This window comes from Microplitis demolitor, chromosome 4 (assembly GCF_026212275.2).
Source record: "Microplitis demolitor isolate Queensland-Clemson2020A chromosome 4, iyMicDemo2.1a, whole genome shotgun sequence".
Classification (NCBI taxonomy): Eukaryota; Metazoa; Arthropoda; class Insecta; order Hymenoptera; family Braconidae; genus Microplitis; species Microplitis demolitor.
In genome coordinates, this window is record NC_068548.1 from 242799 (window position 1) to 258955 (window position 16157).

At 32.5% G+C, this 16157-nt stretch overlaps 1 protein-coding gene across 1 annotated transcript; it reads left to right on the forward strand.

Annotated features, from left to right (window-relative positions):
- The first annotated feature begins 6181 nt into the window (after positions 1-6181).
- LOC103572541 (protein Skeletor, isoforms B/C) lies at positions 6182-15701 on the forward strand. The gene is made up of 11 exons (XM_008551182.2): positions 6182-6515; positions 8738-8878; positions 9192-9373; positions 10077-10239; positions 10315-10574; positions 12051-12150; positions 12227-12411; positions 13005-13626; positions 14061-14485; positions 14558-14698; positions 15612-15701. Exons 1-11 carry the CDS (start codon positions 6452-6454, stop codon positions 15642-15644), a joined length of 2316 nt encoding a protein of 771 aa, XP_008549404.1. The 5' UTR covers positions 6182-6451; the 3' UTR covers positions 15645-15701.
- The last annotated feature ends 456 nt before the right edge of the window (positions 15702-16157 follow it).

Below are 16157 nucleotides of genomic sequence, written 5' to 3' on the forward strand. Positions count from 1 at the left end.
AGTGGCCTGTAACTTTGCTCCTGTTGGGAATAACCCATCATACCATAAACGTTTTTTGTTCGTTATGATGCCCTCTAGTAGGAAAAGCCATGAAAAGTCCCAGGAATAATTTATTTTTTGAAAAATCGACATCAGGCGGATACGGGCAGATCCAGGCAGACGACACTGTCTATGCAATATTATACAAAGTGGCCTGTAACTTTGCTTCTGTTGGGAATAACCCATCATACCATAAACGTTTTTTGTTCGTTATGATGCCCTCTAGTAGGAAAAGCCATGAAAAGTCCCAGGAATAATTTATTTTTTGAGAAATCGATATCAGGCGGATACGGGCAGATCCAGGCAGACGACACTGTCTATGCAATATTATACAAAGTGGCCTGTAACTTTGCTCCTGTTGGGAATAACCCATCATACCATAAACGTTTTTTGTTCGTTATGATGCCCTCTAGTAGGAAAAGCCATGAAAAGTCCCAGGAATAATTTATTTTTTGAGAAATCGATATCAGGCGGATACGGGCAGATCCAGGCAGACGACACTGTCTATGCAATATTATACAAAGTGGCCTGTAACTTTGCTCCTGTTGGGAATAACCCATCATACCATAAACGTTTTTTGTTCGTTATGATGCCCTCTAGTAGGAAAAGCCATGGAAAGTCCCAGGAATAATTTATTTTTTGAGAAATCGATATCAGGCGGATACGGGCAGATCCAGGCAGACGACACTGTCTATGCAATATTATACAAAGTGGCCTGTAACTTTGCTCCTGTTGGGAATAACCCATCATACCATAAACGTTTTTTGTTCGTTATGATGCCCTCTAGTAGGAAAAGCCATGAAAAGTCCCAGGAATAATTTATTTTTTGAGAAATCGATATCAGGCGGATACGGGCAGATCCAGGCAGACGACACTGTCTATGCAATATCATACAAAGTGGCCTGTAACTTTGCTCCTGTTGGGAATAACCCATCATACCATAAACGTTTTTTGTTCGTTATGATGCCCTCTAGTAGGAAAAGCCATGAAAAGTCCCAGGAATAATTTATTTTTTGAGAAATCGATATCAGGCGGATACGGGCAGATCCAGGCAGACGACACTGTCTATGCAATATTATACAAAGTGGCCTGTAACTTTGCTCCTGTTGGGAATAACCCATCATACCATAAACGTTTTTTGTTCGTTATGATGCCCTCTAGTAGGAAAAGCCATGAAAAGTCCCAGGAATAATTTATTTTTTGAGAAATCGATATCAGGCGGATACGGGCAGATCCAGGCAGACGACACTGTCTATGCAATATTATACAAAGTGGCCTGTAACTTTGCTCCTGTTGGGAATAACCCATCATACCATAAACGTTTTTTGTTCGTTATGATGCCCTCTAGTAGGAAAAGCCATGAAAAGTCCCAGAAATAATTTATTTTTTGAGAAATCGACATCAGGCGGATACGGGCAGATCCAGTCAGACGACACTGTCTATGCAATATTATACAAAGTGGCCTGTAACTTTGCTCCTGTTGGGAATAACCCATCATACCATAAACGTTTTTTGTTCGTTATGATGCCCTCTAGTAGGAAAAGCCATGAAAAGTCCCAGGAATAATTTATTTTTTGAGAAATCGACATCAGGCGGATACGGGCAGATCCAGGCAGACGACACTGTCTATGCAATATTATACAAAGTGGCCTGTAACTTTGCTCCTGTTGGGAATAACCCATCATACCATAAACGTTTTTTGTTCGTTATGATGCCCTCTAGTAGGAAAAGCCATGAAAAGTCCCAGGAATAATTTATTTTTTGAGAAATCGATATCAGGCGGATACGGGCAGATCCAGGCAGACGACACTGTCTATGCAATATTATACAAAGTGGCCTGTAACTTTGCTCCTGTTGGGAATAACCCATCATACCATAAACGTTTTTTGTTCGTTATGATGCCCTCTAGTAGGAAAAGCCATGAAAAGTCCCAGGAATAATTTATTTTTTGAGAAATCGACATCAGGCGGATACGGGCAGATCCGGGCAGACGACACTGTCTATGCAATATTATACAAAGTGGCCTGTAACTTTGCTCCTGTTGGGAATAACCCATCATACCATAAACGTTTTTTGTTCGTTATGATGCCCTCTAGTAGGAAAAGCCATGAAAAGTCCCAGGAATAATTTATTTTTTGAGAAATCGACATCAGGCGGATACGGGCAGATCCAGGCAGACGACACTGTCTATGCAATATTATACAAAGTGGCCTGTAACTTTGCTCCTGTTGGGAATAACCCATCATACCATAAACGTTTTTTGTTCGTTATGATGCCCTCTAGTAGGAAAAGCCATGAAAAGTCCCAGGAATAATTTATTTTTTGAGAAATCGACATCAGGCGGATACGGGCAGATCCAGGCAGACGACACTGTCTATGCAATATCATACAAAGTGGCCTGTAACTTTGCTTCTGTTGGGAATAACCCATCATACCATAAACGTTTTTTGTTCGTTATGATGCCCTCTAGTAGGAAAAGCCATGAAAAGTCCCAGGAATAATTTATTTTTTGAGAAATCGACATCAGGCGGATACGGGCAGATCCAGGCAGACGACACTGTCTATGCAATATTATACAAAGTGGCCTGTAACTTTGCTCCTGTTGGGAATAACCCATCATACCATAAACGTTTTTTGTTCGTTATGATGCCCTCTAGTAGGAAAAGCCATGAAAAGTCCCAGGAATAATTTATTTTTTGAGAAATCGACATCAGGCGGATACGGGCAGATCCAGGCAGACGACACTGTCTATGCAATATCATACAAAGTGGCCTGTAACTTTGCTCCTGTTGGGAATAACCCATCATACCATAAACGTTTTTTGTTCGTTATGATGCCCTCTAGTAGGAAAAGCCATGAAAAGTCCCAGGAATAATTTATTTTTTGAGAAATCGACATCAGGCGGATACGGGCAGATCCAGGCAGACGACACTGTCTATGCAATATTATACAAAGTGGCCTGTAACTTTGCTCCTGTTGGGAATAACCCATTATACCATAAACGTTTTTTGTTCGTTATGATGCCCTCTAGTAGGAAAAGCCATGAAAAGTCCCAGGAATAATTTATTTTTTGAGAAATCGACATCAGGCGGATACGGGCAGATCCAGGCAGACGACACTGTCTATGCAATATCATACAAAGTGGCCTGTAACTTTGCTTCTGTTGGGAATAACCCATCATACCATAAACGTTTTTTGTTCGTTATGATGCCCTCTAGTAGGAAAAGCCATGAAAAGTCCCAGGAATAATTTATTTTTTGAGAAATCGACATCAGGCGGATACGGGCAGATCCAGGCAGACGACACTGTCTATGCAATATTATACAAAGTGGCCTGTAACTTTGCTCCTGTTGGGAATAACCCATCATACCATAAACGTTTTTTGTTCGTTATGATGCCCTCTAGTAGGAAAAGCCATGAAAAGTCCCAGGAATAATTTATTTTTTGAGAAATCGACATCAGGCGGATACGGGCAGATCCAGGCAGACGACACTGTCTATGCAATATCATACAAAGTGGCCTGTAACTTTGCTCCTGTTGGGAATAACCCATCATACCATAAACGTTTTTTGTTCGTTATGATGCCCTCTAGTAGGAAAAGCCATGAAAAGTCCCAGGAATAATTTATTTTTTGAGAAATCGACATCAGGCGGATACGGGCAGATCCAGGCAGACGACACTGTCTATGCAATATTATACAAAGTGGCCTGTAACTTTGCTCCTGTTGGGAATAACCCATCATACCATAAACGTTTTTTGTTCGTTATGATGCCCTCTAGTAGGAAAAGCCATGAAAAGTCCCAGGAATAATTTATTTTTTGAGAAATCGACATCAGGCGGATACGGGCAGATCCGGGCAGACGACACTGTCTATGCAATATTATACAAAGTGGCCTGTAACTTTGCTCCTGTTGGGAATAACCCATCATACCATAAACGTTTTTTGTTCGTTATGATGCCCTCTAGTAGGAAAAGCCATGAAAAGTCCCAGGAATAATTTATTTTTTGAGAAATCGACATCAGGCGGATACGGGCAGATCCAGGCAGACGACACTGTCTATGCAATATTATACAAAGTGGCCTGTAACTTTGCTCCTGTTGGGAATAACCCATCATACCATAAACGTTTTTTGTTCGTTATGATGCCCTCTAGTAGGAAAAGCCATGAAAAGTCCCAGGAATAATTTATTTTTTGAGAAATCGACATCAGGCGGATACGGGCAGATCCAGGCAGACGACACTGTCTATGCAATATTATACAAAGTGGCCTGTAACTTTGCTCCTGTTGGGAATAACCCATCATACCATAAACGTTTTTTGTTCGTTATGATGCCCTCTAGTAGGAAAAGCCATGAAAAGTCCCAGGAATAATTTATTTTTTGAGAAATCGACATCAGGCGGATACGGGCAGATCCAGGCAGACGACACTGTCTATGCAATATTATACAAAGTGGCCTGTAACTTTGCTCCTGTTGGGAATAACCCATCATACCATAAACGTTTTTTGTTCGTTATGATGCCCTCTAGTAGGAAAAGCCATAAAAAGTCCTGAGAATAATTTATTTTTTGAGTTGAGACATCTATGAGTATCGGGTGGAGATGATTTTCAATGAAGAGTAGCCCGTAACTTTGCTCCTGTTGGGAATAACCCATCATACCATAAACGTTTTTTGTTCGTTATGATGCCCTCTAGTAGGAAAAGCGCCTGTACATCCTCAGGAAAATCCATTTTTTGAATGTACACTTATATCAGGATAAGTGAGGATTTCTATTCTTCAGTCGTTGTCCTGAAATATTGTTTTTATCATGAACAACTCCCACTAATTTAAACGTGTTTCGTTTCCCATCATGTTCTCGTGTGAGAGTATCACAAAAATGTTCTGATAGAAATTTTTTTTGTCATAACTTGTCAACAGTGTCATCAGAAGACTGGTTACTTTGTATTTCTATTGACTATAACAAATCTGAAATTAAATTTCTCCACAGCAGTTGTAATCCTTGTCTTCGCTCACTAAAAATTATTTTCTATCCTCAATAGCACACGAGTGTGTTTACCAACAATATCTCCAAACTTTTTTCTTAATGCTACTCAACTAACCCAGATCCCATCACAAGTCTCTGCCACAAGCATCATACCCACGGACAATGTAAAAAATCTAAATTAATTTCGTAACATCAACCATAATCTCAATTACTTAAATCTCATTTAATAATTTGCAGCATTGAGCAACGACCTCATCACAATTTCCTCTTACAACTTTACATCATAATTGCAAAAAAAAAAAAGTTAATAATTATTCCGTCATAATAATGAACATATCCCACAACCTAAAAACAGCTAAATTGAATTATTTCGAAGCAGTTATTAATAATTGACAAAAAAATTTTAAATTTAATATGGAATTATAATTAAAATCAAATTTTAATAGAAAAATAAGTTATTTTCTCTTATTACAAAAGTATTATATCGCGTGTTAAAAAAGGCCGTTACCCGCGGGAGTGAAAGAGTGCGGCAAGAGAAAATTTCTTTATGTAAAAAGATGTGGAGAGTAGAGAGTAGCAACAACACTGATATGCAACATATCTATATGTATATATATATATATACATCTATATACCTCATTTCGTGATGCTATATTTTTATAATTACCATATATATAATAAATTTTTTTAATATAAAAATTTTTAAATACTTGCATATAGAAATTTTTACATATATATTCAAAAGATAATATATATGAGGCAAAATGAAACTTCTGGATAAACTGGGCCACTTTTTACTAAATGAAATTTTTTTCAGATGTTTAGTTATAATTTCCCGAATGTAATGGGGTAAGTTGGCCATTCTGCCAATTTTTAATTTTCAATAGGATTTTTTTCTTAATTTAAAAATTTTGATTTGATGAAATTTTCAGAGTGGCTATTCGCTGCACTTCTTTAAAAAATTAATATTAAAAAAAATAAATTTTTTTTTACCAAAATTTATGTGAATTTAGTATCGGGTTTCAGTATGAATGTATACTTTGAATGCATGCGCATGTAATTGAAGTTAAATATGTAAAAAGAGAGAGGTAATGTATTGTCAGCGAAGTTGGGTATCTTATAATGTAACTAGTGGTTGTAACTGGTTGCCTGACTCCTGTCGGCTCAACATCGTGGGTCTACTCTTTTTAATTTTATTTATTATTTTACTCTTACTTTGTAATGACGATGATGAAGTTGATGATGTGATGTGTTGGGTGATGTTCGTTGGTGTATGTTATTAAAGAGTTGAGAGAGTGGGATCGAGGACCAAGTACTGGCAAATCGTACGATTAAAAAAAAAAGAAAATAAAAGAAAGATATAAAAAAAAACACATTTTCTGAGAGATCTGGTGAACACTTTCGACAACGCAGTTTACATCAAGACATCATGAAGACACGTTACTATTTATCAACCTACAAATATTTATTATTTTTAGTTTTTTTTATTACACGTAAGTTTTTTTTTATTTTTTTATTTTAAATCCTAATAAGAATTTCTTCAAAAAAGTTTTTTTAATTTAAATTATCACGATTTTTTTATTCGAATTTATTTTCAAATTTTGAGTCACGTGCTTTTAATTTTTTTTCTTCTCTTTTCTTAATTTTATTTGAAAAAATAACAAAATTTATTTTTTATTATTTTGATTTTTTAAAATAATTTTTAATAAATATAAATAATCATAACAATGAATTAGGTGTTAGAAATTTTCTTTGCTCTGTTTATCCAATAAATTACTAATTATTTAAGATGAAATCAATTTTCCGCTAATTAACATCCGATCTAATTTAAGTTTAAATTCAAATTCAAATTTTTTAAATATGATCTATTTTTTTAAATAAAAAAAAAAAGTGATCATTAATTATTATACCGAAAAAAATGGATTCATATAAAATTATAATTATACAAGATCATAAATATTAAATATATAGACATATATAAATATAAATGATCTTGTGAGAGTAAATAGAGGGGATATAAATATGATTGAATATTGAAAATATAGAATAGATGAAAGTAATGTATATACATTTATAATATAAAGAAATATATATATATTTTTGTTACGACATACGTTTATTTACCAATCCAGACATTTGTCTTGCTTTCTCCTCTTGTAAATGTCAGACGATCACAATATATATATATATATATATATATATATATATATATATATATTTATATAAAGTACATCTACCTGTATTCGATACCTTGACTCTTATATGTATAATAATTATTTATCTGTTATTATCTTTTGATTACTTTTGTTTCTATTATTACTGACAACATCTTAAGTAATTTTATTTTTTATAATTATAATTATAAAATAAATTTTTTTAAAGTAAGAGATTAAAGTTACGTAAAAATATTTTAGAAATAAAAAATTTTTAAATAAATTATAATTATTATTATTATAATTATTTTCCGACCTTATTTTTATTTTCGTATACGAAAAAAAAATAAGAACGTGTGAAATAGTATAAAAAGGCGTGCTTACATATTCAGCAATAATACTAAAAAAAAGAGGAGAAAAATTCACATGAACTAGGGAGACTTTTAAAAACGATGAAAGTCGTTTACTTATATATATGTATATATAAATGAAGAGTCAGCAAAACGTTTCAGCAAGTTACCTCGCGTACAAAACGTGAGTTAAAATAAGAATAAACGTGAGTTATAAATCCCGAGAATCGTAAATTTAAATCTTATAAACAAAAAAGTTAATTAAAAAAATATACGAATGTTAAAATAGCAATAACTCATTAAATATTAATAATATGAAAATTTAATAAAATATTAAATTTGTAGAAAATTAAATTGTCTACAAAAAAGGTCCTTACACATTTGTACGGATTTTGAATATTTAACGAGTTACCGGCAAAAAAATCGACTCCTAGTTTTCCGAAATTGTTACCATTATCTCAGTAGACCAACAAACATTAAAATATCAATAACTCCTTAAATATCAATAATTCGAAAAATTTACAAGACATCAAATATATAGGAAATTAAATTCTCTACAAAAAAGATCCTAATACATTTGTACGTATTTCCTATATTTAACGAGTTACCAGCAGATAAATCGACTCGTAGTTTGCCGAAATCGTTAGCATCATCTCAGTAACGGCTAACAAATATTTAGTATAAATGATTCTCGGTATACAAGAATAAATGGTTTAAGCTCAATACATATATGTATATAGGATGTGTACTCTAGAATAATAAATATCAATTGTAAGGCAAACTAAACGAGACTTGGTTGGTCTTGTTAAAGAGAGAATGCGCAGATCCATGGATGTCGTTAAAATCGATTCGACGGTTAACGGTACGACAGAGATAGAGCTTAGACTACTAGACTACGGACTAAACTGCTACAAATACAACTAAACAGTATACATCCTATAGAATAGTATATATAGATAAAATTGATGCATAAAAAATTCAATGCGCAAGAAGACTGTGTGTAAAGTACGATGTTACCTTATGTTATTTAAATTCAATTCTATTCACTAGTTTATTTATTTTATAACAAGCCCATAAGTCTAATGTTATTTTAAAAAGATCATCTATGTTACACAGTTAATCTATTTTATTTAACTCTGTTATTCTTATTAGACTGACATTTAACGATCAGATGTATATTCATTACTTATTTTATCCCTTTTCTTTAAATAGATTATTGTCATGCGGAGGATTATTATGGCAAATTAATTGGTAAATTATCCGAGTTACATCATGGACTGAGCGGTGAAGTTTATGCGGTCGATGCCAGAACATTGTTTATCAAGGATTTAACTTATGATGGTGAAGGTCCTGGTAAGTATTTTATTAAAAAAAAAAAAAAAAAAAAAAAAAAAAGGATTTGTTATTTTTTAATAGACTTCAAAATTATCGACAGAGAAAAATATTTCAATCAATTAATTTTATTTTGTGATGATAAATTTCCTCTGGAATAAATACCCACATCAATATATTAAAATAAAAAAAAAAAAAATTTCAAAAAAAATTTCAAAAATAATATTTTTGAGTCCACTATCAAATTTCCTCTCGATTGAGTACCCACATCGATATATTTAGATAAAAAAAAAATATATGCCTTTGGATGAAAAGAAAATGTTTTTATTTAAAGCTGCGTATTTTTACGCCGGAAACTCGCGAGCACCGATAATAAATGGATTTAGAATCCGAGATGAAAAAGGTAATTCAGGACCATTGAAACAGTACCGGAAAAAAAAAATAACTCTGACACTACCGGAAGGAAAGACTTTGAAAGACATAAGATGGTTCTCAGTTTATTGTGACGCCTACTCAGTAAGTATATATTTATATATTTATTTAAACTTTTGTACTTTTGTATATCTGAAACATCTTCATTGCATAGATATATATATATATATATATATATATATATATATATATATATATATATATATATATGGCGATGATGGGACTTTCACGCATATTTTTTGCTCCGTTATTCAATGACAAAGTAGAGCGTCGAGCATAAAATGCCAGTTAGTCTCGGTCTCAATGCCATTTGTTATATATTACACCAACTTTCATTCACTTAAATGCCTTTCAGCAAGAAAATAAAAGTCTCAATTTACAAAAGATATAATTTAATACTTTAAGAAATGAAATAATTACAATACATAACCAATTTGCTGCTTTTAAATCCAAGGACGGATTTAATAACTTTATGTCCTAAGTATTCACTGTACAAATTTACATTTTGGATGATAAATTTCTTTTAATAGTAATTGCTATTGACTACATTATGTAATTTCCGCTAGAAAGAGTACCGGCATCGTTACATTAAAATTTCATAATACTACAAGTAAATAAATATTTTTTTTAAATTTCAAATTTTATTTGGCGAAAAAATTTTTTTAAAATTAAATGAATTCCTGTACTGCCTAAATTACCCAATTTCCGGTAGATTGAGTACCCACATCGATATATTTCGAAAAAAAGTTTATCCTCCCAAAATTCATTATTAATTTAACAATTAAAGGTTAATTTCGGGGATGTAAAAATACCTCGAGGTTTCGATGCTCCAAAACCACAAAAGCTCGCAGGTTTAAATGGCGTCCATGGAGTCCGCTCTGAGCCCGTGGTGGTCGTCGACGCCCAGACACTATTAGTACCCTCATTCTCGTACGACGGAGAAGCCCCAGGTAAGTGAAAATAATATCTCCGAGATATAAATGATATTGCAGATAGTAAATAAAAAAAAAAAAAAAATCGGTTAGATGCGAAATTCTGGGTTGGTTCCGGAGCACATCCATCATCCAACGGCATTAGATTACCCGATGAAAATGGGAGAGAAACACCATTACGTGCTTATGATCGTAAAACAATAGTACTAACTCTACCCGGTGATATTACTATTCATCAATTGGGCCATTTTGGTATTTGGTGTGAGGCCTTCACCGTAGACTTCGGTCATATACAAATTCCATCCAACCTCAATGTACCACCGTCACTCAAAATGCTTGGCATTTCACCTCAGGTACATATATACATTAATATATAACTATATATATTTGAATACTTCATGATATTAAACGTCCACGAGTTTCTTTATTGTTATCGACTACAAAAAATACAAGATTTTTATTATTTTAAATTTATTGTTTGTAGAATAAGTGGGGGCAAGTTGGTGCACACCTCAATCGCTCATAATTATAATTATTAATTTTTTAAATATTTTTTTTACTTTCAATTTGAATTTTTAAAAATATCCCGCCTTTTTTAAAATCTCTTTTTCTTTTTAAATTTGACTGCCGCGCATGGATTTTTTTATAGGACATACAGCGTGTCGCGCTTGAGGTGTGCAAAAAAAAATGATTATTGTGATAAAAAAAAAAGGCGTTAAAAGGAAATTACAAAATGACTTTGAGGATAATTAAATTTAAAATGGTATTGCGATGAAAAAAACGCACTATCGGTAAACTGTCTCTGTCCTGTTACAGAATTTAGAACAGGTGCAGGGTCAGATTGGACCGTATAATCAACCAATAGACCAGTATTTGACGCAATCTTCTTATTCTTCTGCCTCTTCTGCTTCTTCTGCTTCCATTTATTCTGATTCTGATTCTACTACTTCCTCTCACACATCCGACAACCACCAACACCACCACCCTACGTTTGATACTACTTCTTTGCTGATAAATGAGTTTCAACGTCCAACGACCTATCGTCCTCCTATTATTCTACTATCGAATAATCGTCAACCGGCTTCGGCTTCGGCTTCTTCTCATCCTCACGTCCAAATAATTAACAACCAACACAACCGCCAATCGATTGATCGAACCCCGGGAAAAAATTTTGACTTATCAAACACTCAATCTGCTATACGCTCGTCGGGATTTCAATACATACATAATAATAATAACAATAATAATAATAATAATAATAATAATCAAAGAGGTTCTTATGCACGTTTAAGAAAAATTCATGGTGACCAGCGACATGACTCATATACTTCTTATTCTTCATAATTAATTTACCCTCAAAGGGTCACACTTCCGGCGAGGATCAAAAATCTATAATTTATTTTCATATTTTTTTATAAAAGTTCAAAATTTTTACCAAATTTATAAGCTACCAAAAATTTTAAGAAGTGTGATTGGTTTTTTGTAAATATTTTCGAAAATATTGAATTTTTCGAAAAAATTAAGAAACTTTTTTTGTAGCTCTTTTAATTTTCTACAAAAAAAGGTATCATACACTTTTTGAAAAAACTCAATAGTTATTGAGATATTTTGAGTTTAAAATAACCCAGTGTATTCCGGAACCCATGTGACCAAGGGTGAACTAATTAACTACTAATTTATATATTTTTTTATAAATAAAAAAATTTTATCTCTCTGTTACAAAATAAAAATTTTATTTGATGTTACTGGGTGTAATTAATGCAAATAAAAATATAAAAAGAACAAAAATATATATATAATTTTATTTTTCGAATAATTTATTTTTTCAGTCGAAATTAAATTGTGAGGTACTCGATGATAATTTAACATTTGAGGTAAGATGGGCTGTTGCTGGTGAGAGTATTGTTATACAACTCGTTTCACGTTTAGGTAATTATTAATTTCACTTCAATAATATTTAATATAAAAATATTTAATCGTGTTATTGATTAATTTATTTCTTTAGATGACAATAATTACATGGCGTTTGGGTTGTCAGCTAATCCGGAGCGTAGTTTGATGGTGGGCGGTGATGTTGTAGTAGCTTGGGTTGACAAAGAGACATTGCAAGGATACGCGATTGATTATATACTCGATGGTAAATCACAGTGTTCTGGTAAACGTGGTAGTTGTCCAGATACTCGTATACAGGTATTTACTTTTTTTTTTTACTAAAATACTAGTATCGAATATTGAATTTTTTTTTTTTTATATTTGATGTAAATAGTACGCTGAGTAATTGCCACTGAACAAGTACTCACATCTATATATTTAGAATCAATTTTTAAATGATTATAAAAATTCAAAATTGATTTTTCAGTAAAAATAATTTTTTTTTTTCAATTGAATACTTAATCGAGGTTTAAAATTAAATTTCCTCTCGAAAGAGTACCCACATCACTATGTTTAAATAAACTTTTTCAAAATTTGGTATAAAAGTTAAAATTGATTTTTTTTCCAATTGAATACTTATTCGAGGTTTAAAATTGAATTTCCTCTGGAAGGAGTACCCACATCACTAACTTCGTAGCTAATGAATATTTTCAAAAGAAAAAAAACTCCAAACTGACATTTCCAAAAAAAAAAAATACTGAATTCCATAAGTTATTTTATGCTCTGAGTCAAGGGTATCAACATCCCATAGATCTAAAAATAATTTATTTAAATCGCGTAAAAATCCCCAGATAATCCGTCGGTAAAAAACTAAAATAAAAAACGTAACTCAATTAATTTACCGTTTAAAGGACTCAACGAATTCAATACGTTTGCTAAACGCTGCAATGGTAAATGGCTACAGCATTATAACATACCAAAGACCATTAAAAGCCTCTGATGAATTGGATCTCGAGATAAAAACAAACCGTTCGCAAGCAATTATTTGGGGTATTGGTCCATTAAATGAAAGAAATGAGGTCAGCTTCCACACTCACTATCTCAAGAGCGACAAATTAATTGAATTTGGACGACCCGCCGCTTGGAATTGCCCAATGCCTCAGACTGATGACGATCAATATGAAGAAGAAAGTTTAAACAACAGTCCGACTACTCCTAAAAATAATTTCAATAATAATAATAACAATGACAATCAAAATAACAATAATAATAAAAATACCAACAATAACTACAGTTTCACTAACAATACCAATAGTAATAACAATAATCAAAATATTAACGAAGAAATTTCAGTTAAACCTACAACTCGTCGACCAACATCACGTTCTAGACCTTATACTGCAACACCAGCACCCGCATCAACAGCCAATGCATGGGAAATACCACCAATTCAATGTCATGAACCAGATGATGGGACATTTTACGCACAACTTGGTCCTACTGGTGGTAAACATGGATATCCTGCGATAACGGGTAATTACTTTTTTTTTTATATCAAGAATTCATCCCTGATAACAAATCTGACAAAAAGCGACAACTTACTACTGCAACTTGACGTCAAGTTGAACGCCATAACTTGGGAATCCCATAAGTTGGTTTCAATTTTTCTAAAAAGATGGTGAATGGATGCGGCAGCAAATCGTTGCCAACTTTAGGTGAACATTGGCAACATTTTGTAGTCAAAAGTTGCAGAGAGTAAAGTTGTCAACAATTGGCGGCAATATATTGACGTCAACTTGATTATCAGAAAACTGATAATTTACCGATTTTTCGAATAAGATGGGGAAGGGGGTTAAAGATTTTATGTACAGTCAGTGGGTCGATAAACTTAAACTGAGTTGAATAGAATATGATGTTATAAAAAAAATTTAATATCCAGCATTAATTAAATATTTGTTACTTAAAAGGTCACGTTGGTTGGGGAATTTCCTGGTACATAAATGGTTTATTGATACCTGAAATTAACGTAGTACGTGGCCGTCAATATTCATTCATCGTTGAAGCGGGTGATGATCCAAGTATACCAGCAAAATATCATCCATTTTATATAACTGATGATCCAGTTGGTGGTTACATGCATAAAACCCCTGAAGAACGTGCTCAAGTTAAAATATTTGCTGGTGTGAAACGCAGCCAAGATTCAAATAATTTAATACCGACTGGTGTCGGTCGTTTTTGCCGTTGGAACCATGACCAGAATGCACCTGATGCCGATAGTTATGCGTCATTTGGTGCATTCCAACGATCTTTGGAACTCGTTTGTGAAGAAGGTGTTCCGGGTATTGTCACATGGACACCCGATAAAAATACTCCCGATACCGTTTATTATCAAGTGAGTAAATTGGATTTCATTTTGCTAGCACGTGGGTAATGTTTAAATTTTTTTCTTAATTACATCTTTTAGTGTTTTACCCATCGCTATCTTGGCTGGAAGATAAATGTCTTGGACAATTGTCAAGAACCTGAAGGATCAGCATCTGACACTCATCAATCTTATGAATTACCTGATTCCCAAGTTGACTCAAGTATTCCAACACCTACCAAGGTAATATCAACTACTACTTATCAATCTCCTAAATTAAAACCTAAATTAAAACCTCATAAAGCTTCATCCCAATCCTATCAACCTCAATCTCAAACTCAAACTTATCAATATCAATATCATCAACATCAACCTCATCAACATAAATCTCAATCTCATGAAACTCAATCTCATCTTTATGAAAGTCAACCTTATAAACATGAAAGTCAACCTCATCAATATGAAAGTCAACTTCATAAATATCAAACTCCACCCCATCAGCATGAAAATCAACTTCATCAACCTCATCAACATGAAAGTCAACATAAAACTCTTCTCTATCAACACGAAAATCAACTAAATCAACATGAAAGTAAACTTCATAATCATGAAAATAAACTTTATCAACATGAAAATAAACTTCATCAACTTTATCAACATGAAACAGGAAATCAACGTTATCCTATAACTTCTAACCTCAATTCGATTAATCATGACATCATCGCTACTAACAATATCAATAAAAAAAATCCAATAGAAATGCCTCTACAATCATCACAATTGAAAATGTATCCAGAATATCCACCCTATCAAAATAACTATCAACAACACTATACAAAACAACTAGCCTATCATCAACCTCAACAATCTTATCAACATCAACATAACCAACAATACCCTCAACCCCATCATCAAGCATATCATAATTTAAATCAATATCAACATTATCATCAATCACCACGTCCATATCGTCATGATATTCCATTGCGCTGGCAATCATCATTAATAACATCATCATCATCATCATCATTACCGTTACAATACAATAATTATCAAGATGATGAATTACAGCATCAACAGCAACAGAAATTACTTAAAATGCCTAGTAAATTAATAAAAAGTCAACCTCAACATAATCCGTATCAATTAATTACAGATACACGTGGTGGGATCTATAACCAAAATTTAAAATTAACATTACCCAGAAATCAAAATCAACTGTACAAACAACACATTAATAATAATAATTATGATTATTATAATAATATCAATAACAATAATAATAATAACAATAAAAAATATTATTATGAAAATTATCAAAATAAAAGACGTCAAGATAATATTAAAGATGATCTGATTAATAAAAATGGTTTTAATCCAGATTCAATTATTATTGAAGGCGGTTTCAAGCCTATTATCAAAGAAAATAATAATAATAATAATAATAATAATAATAATAATAATAATAATAATAATAATAATAATAATAATAATAATAATAATAATAATAATAATAAACAAAATAAAAATTTGAATTTTAAAAAATTGCCGCCATTTGTTGATAAAACAATTAATGGGATTTCCCTTTCCCAGCAGCGTAATGAATTCAACGGTTATGGCAATAATAATTTAAATCATTTACGTATACAAAGATCAGTTGATAATAACAATCAAAGTAATTATTATATTAATGATGATGATA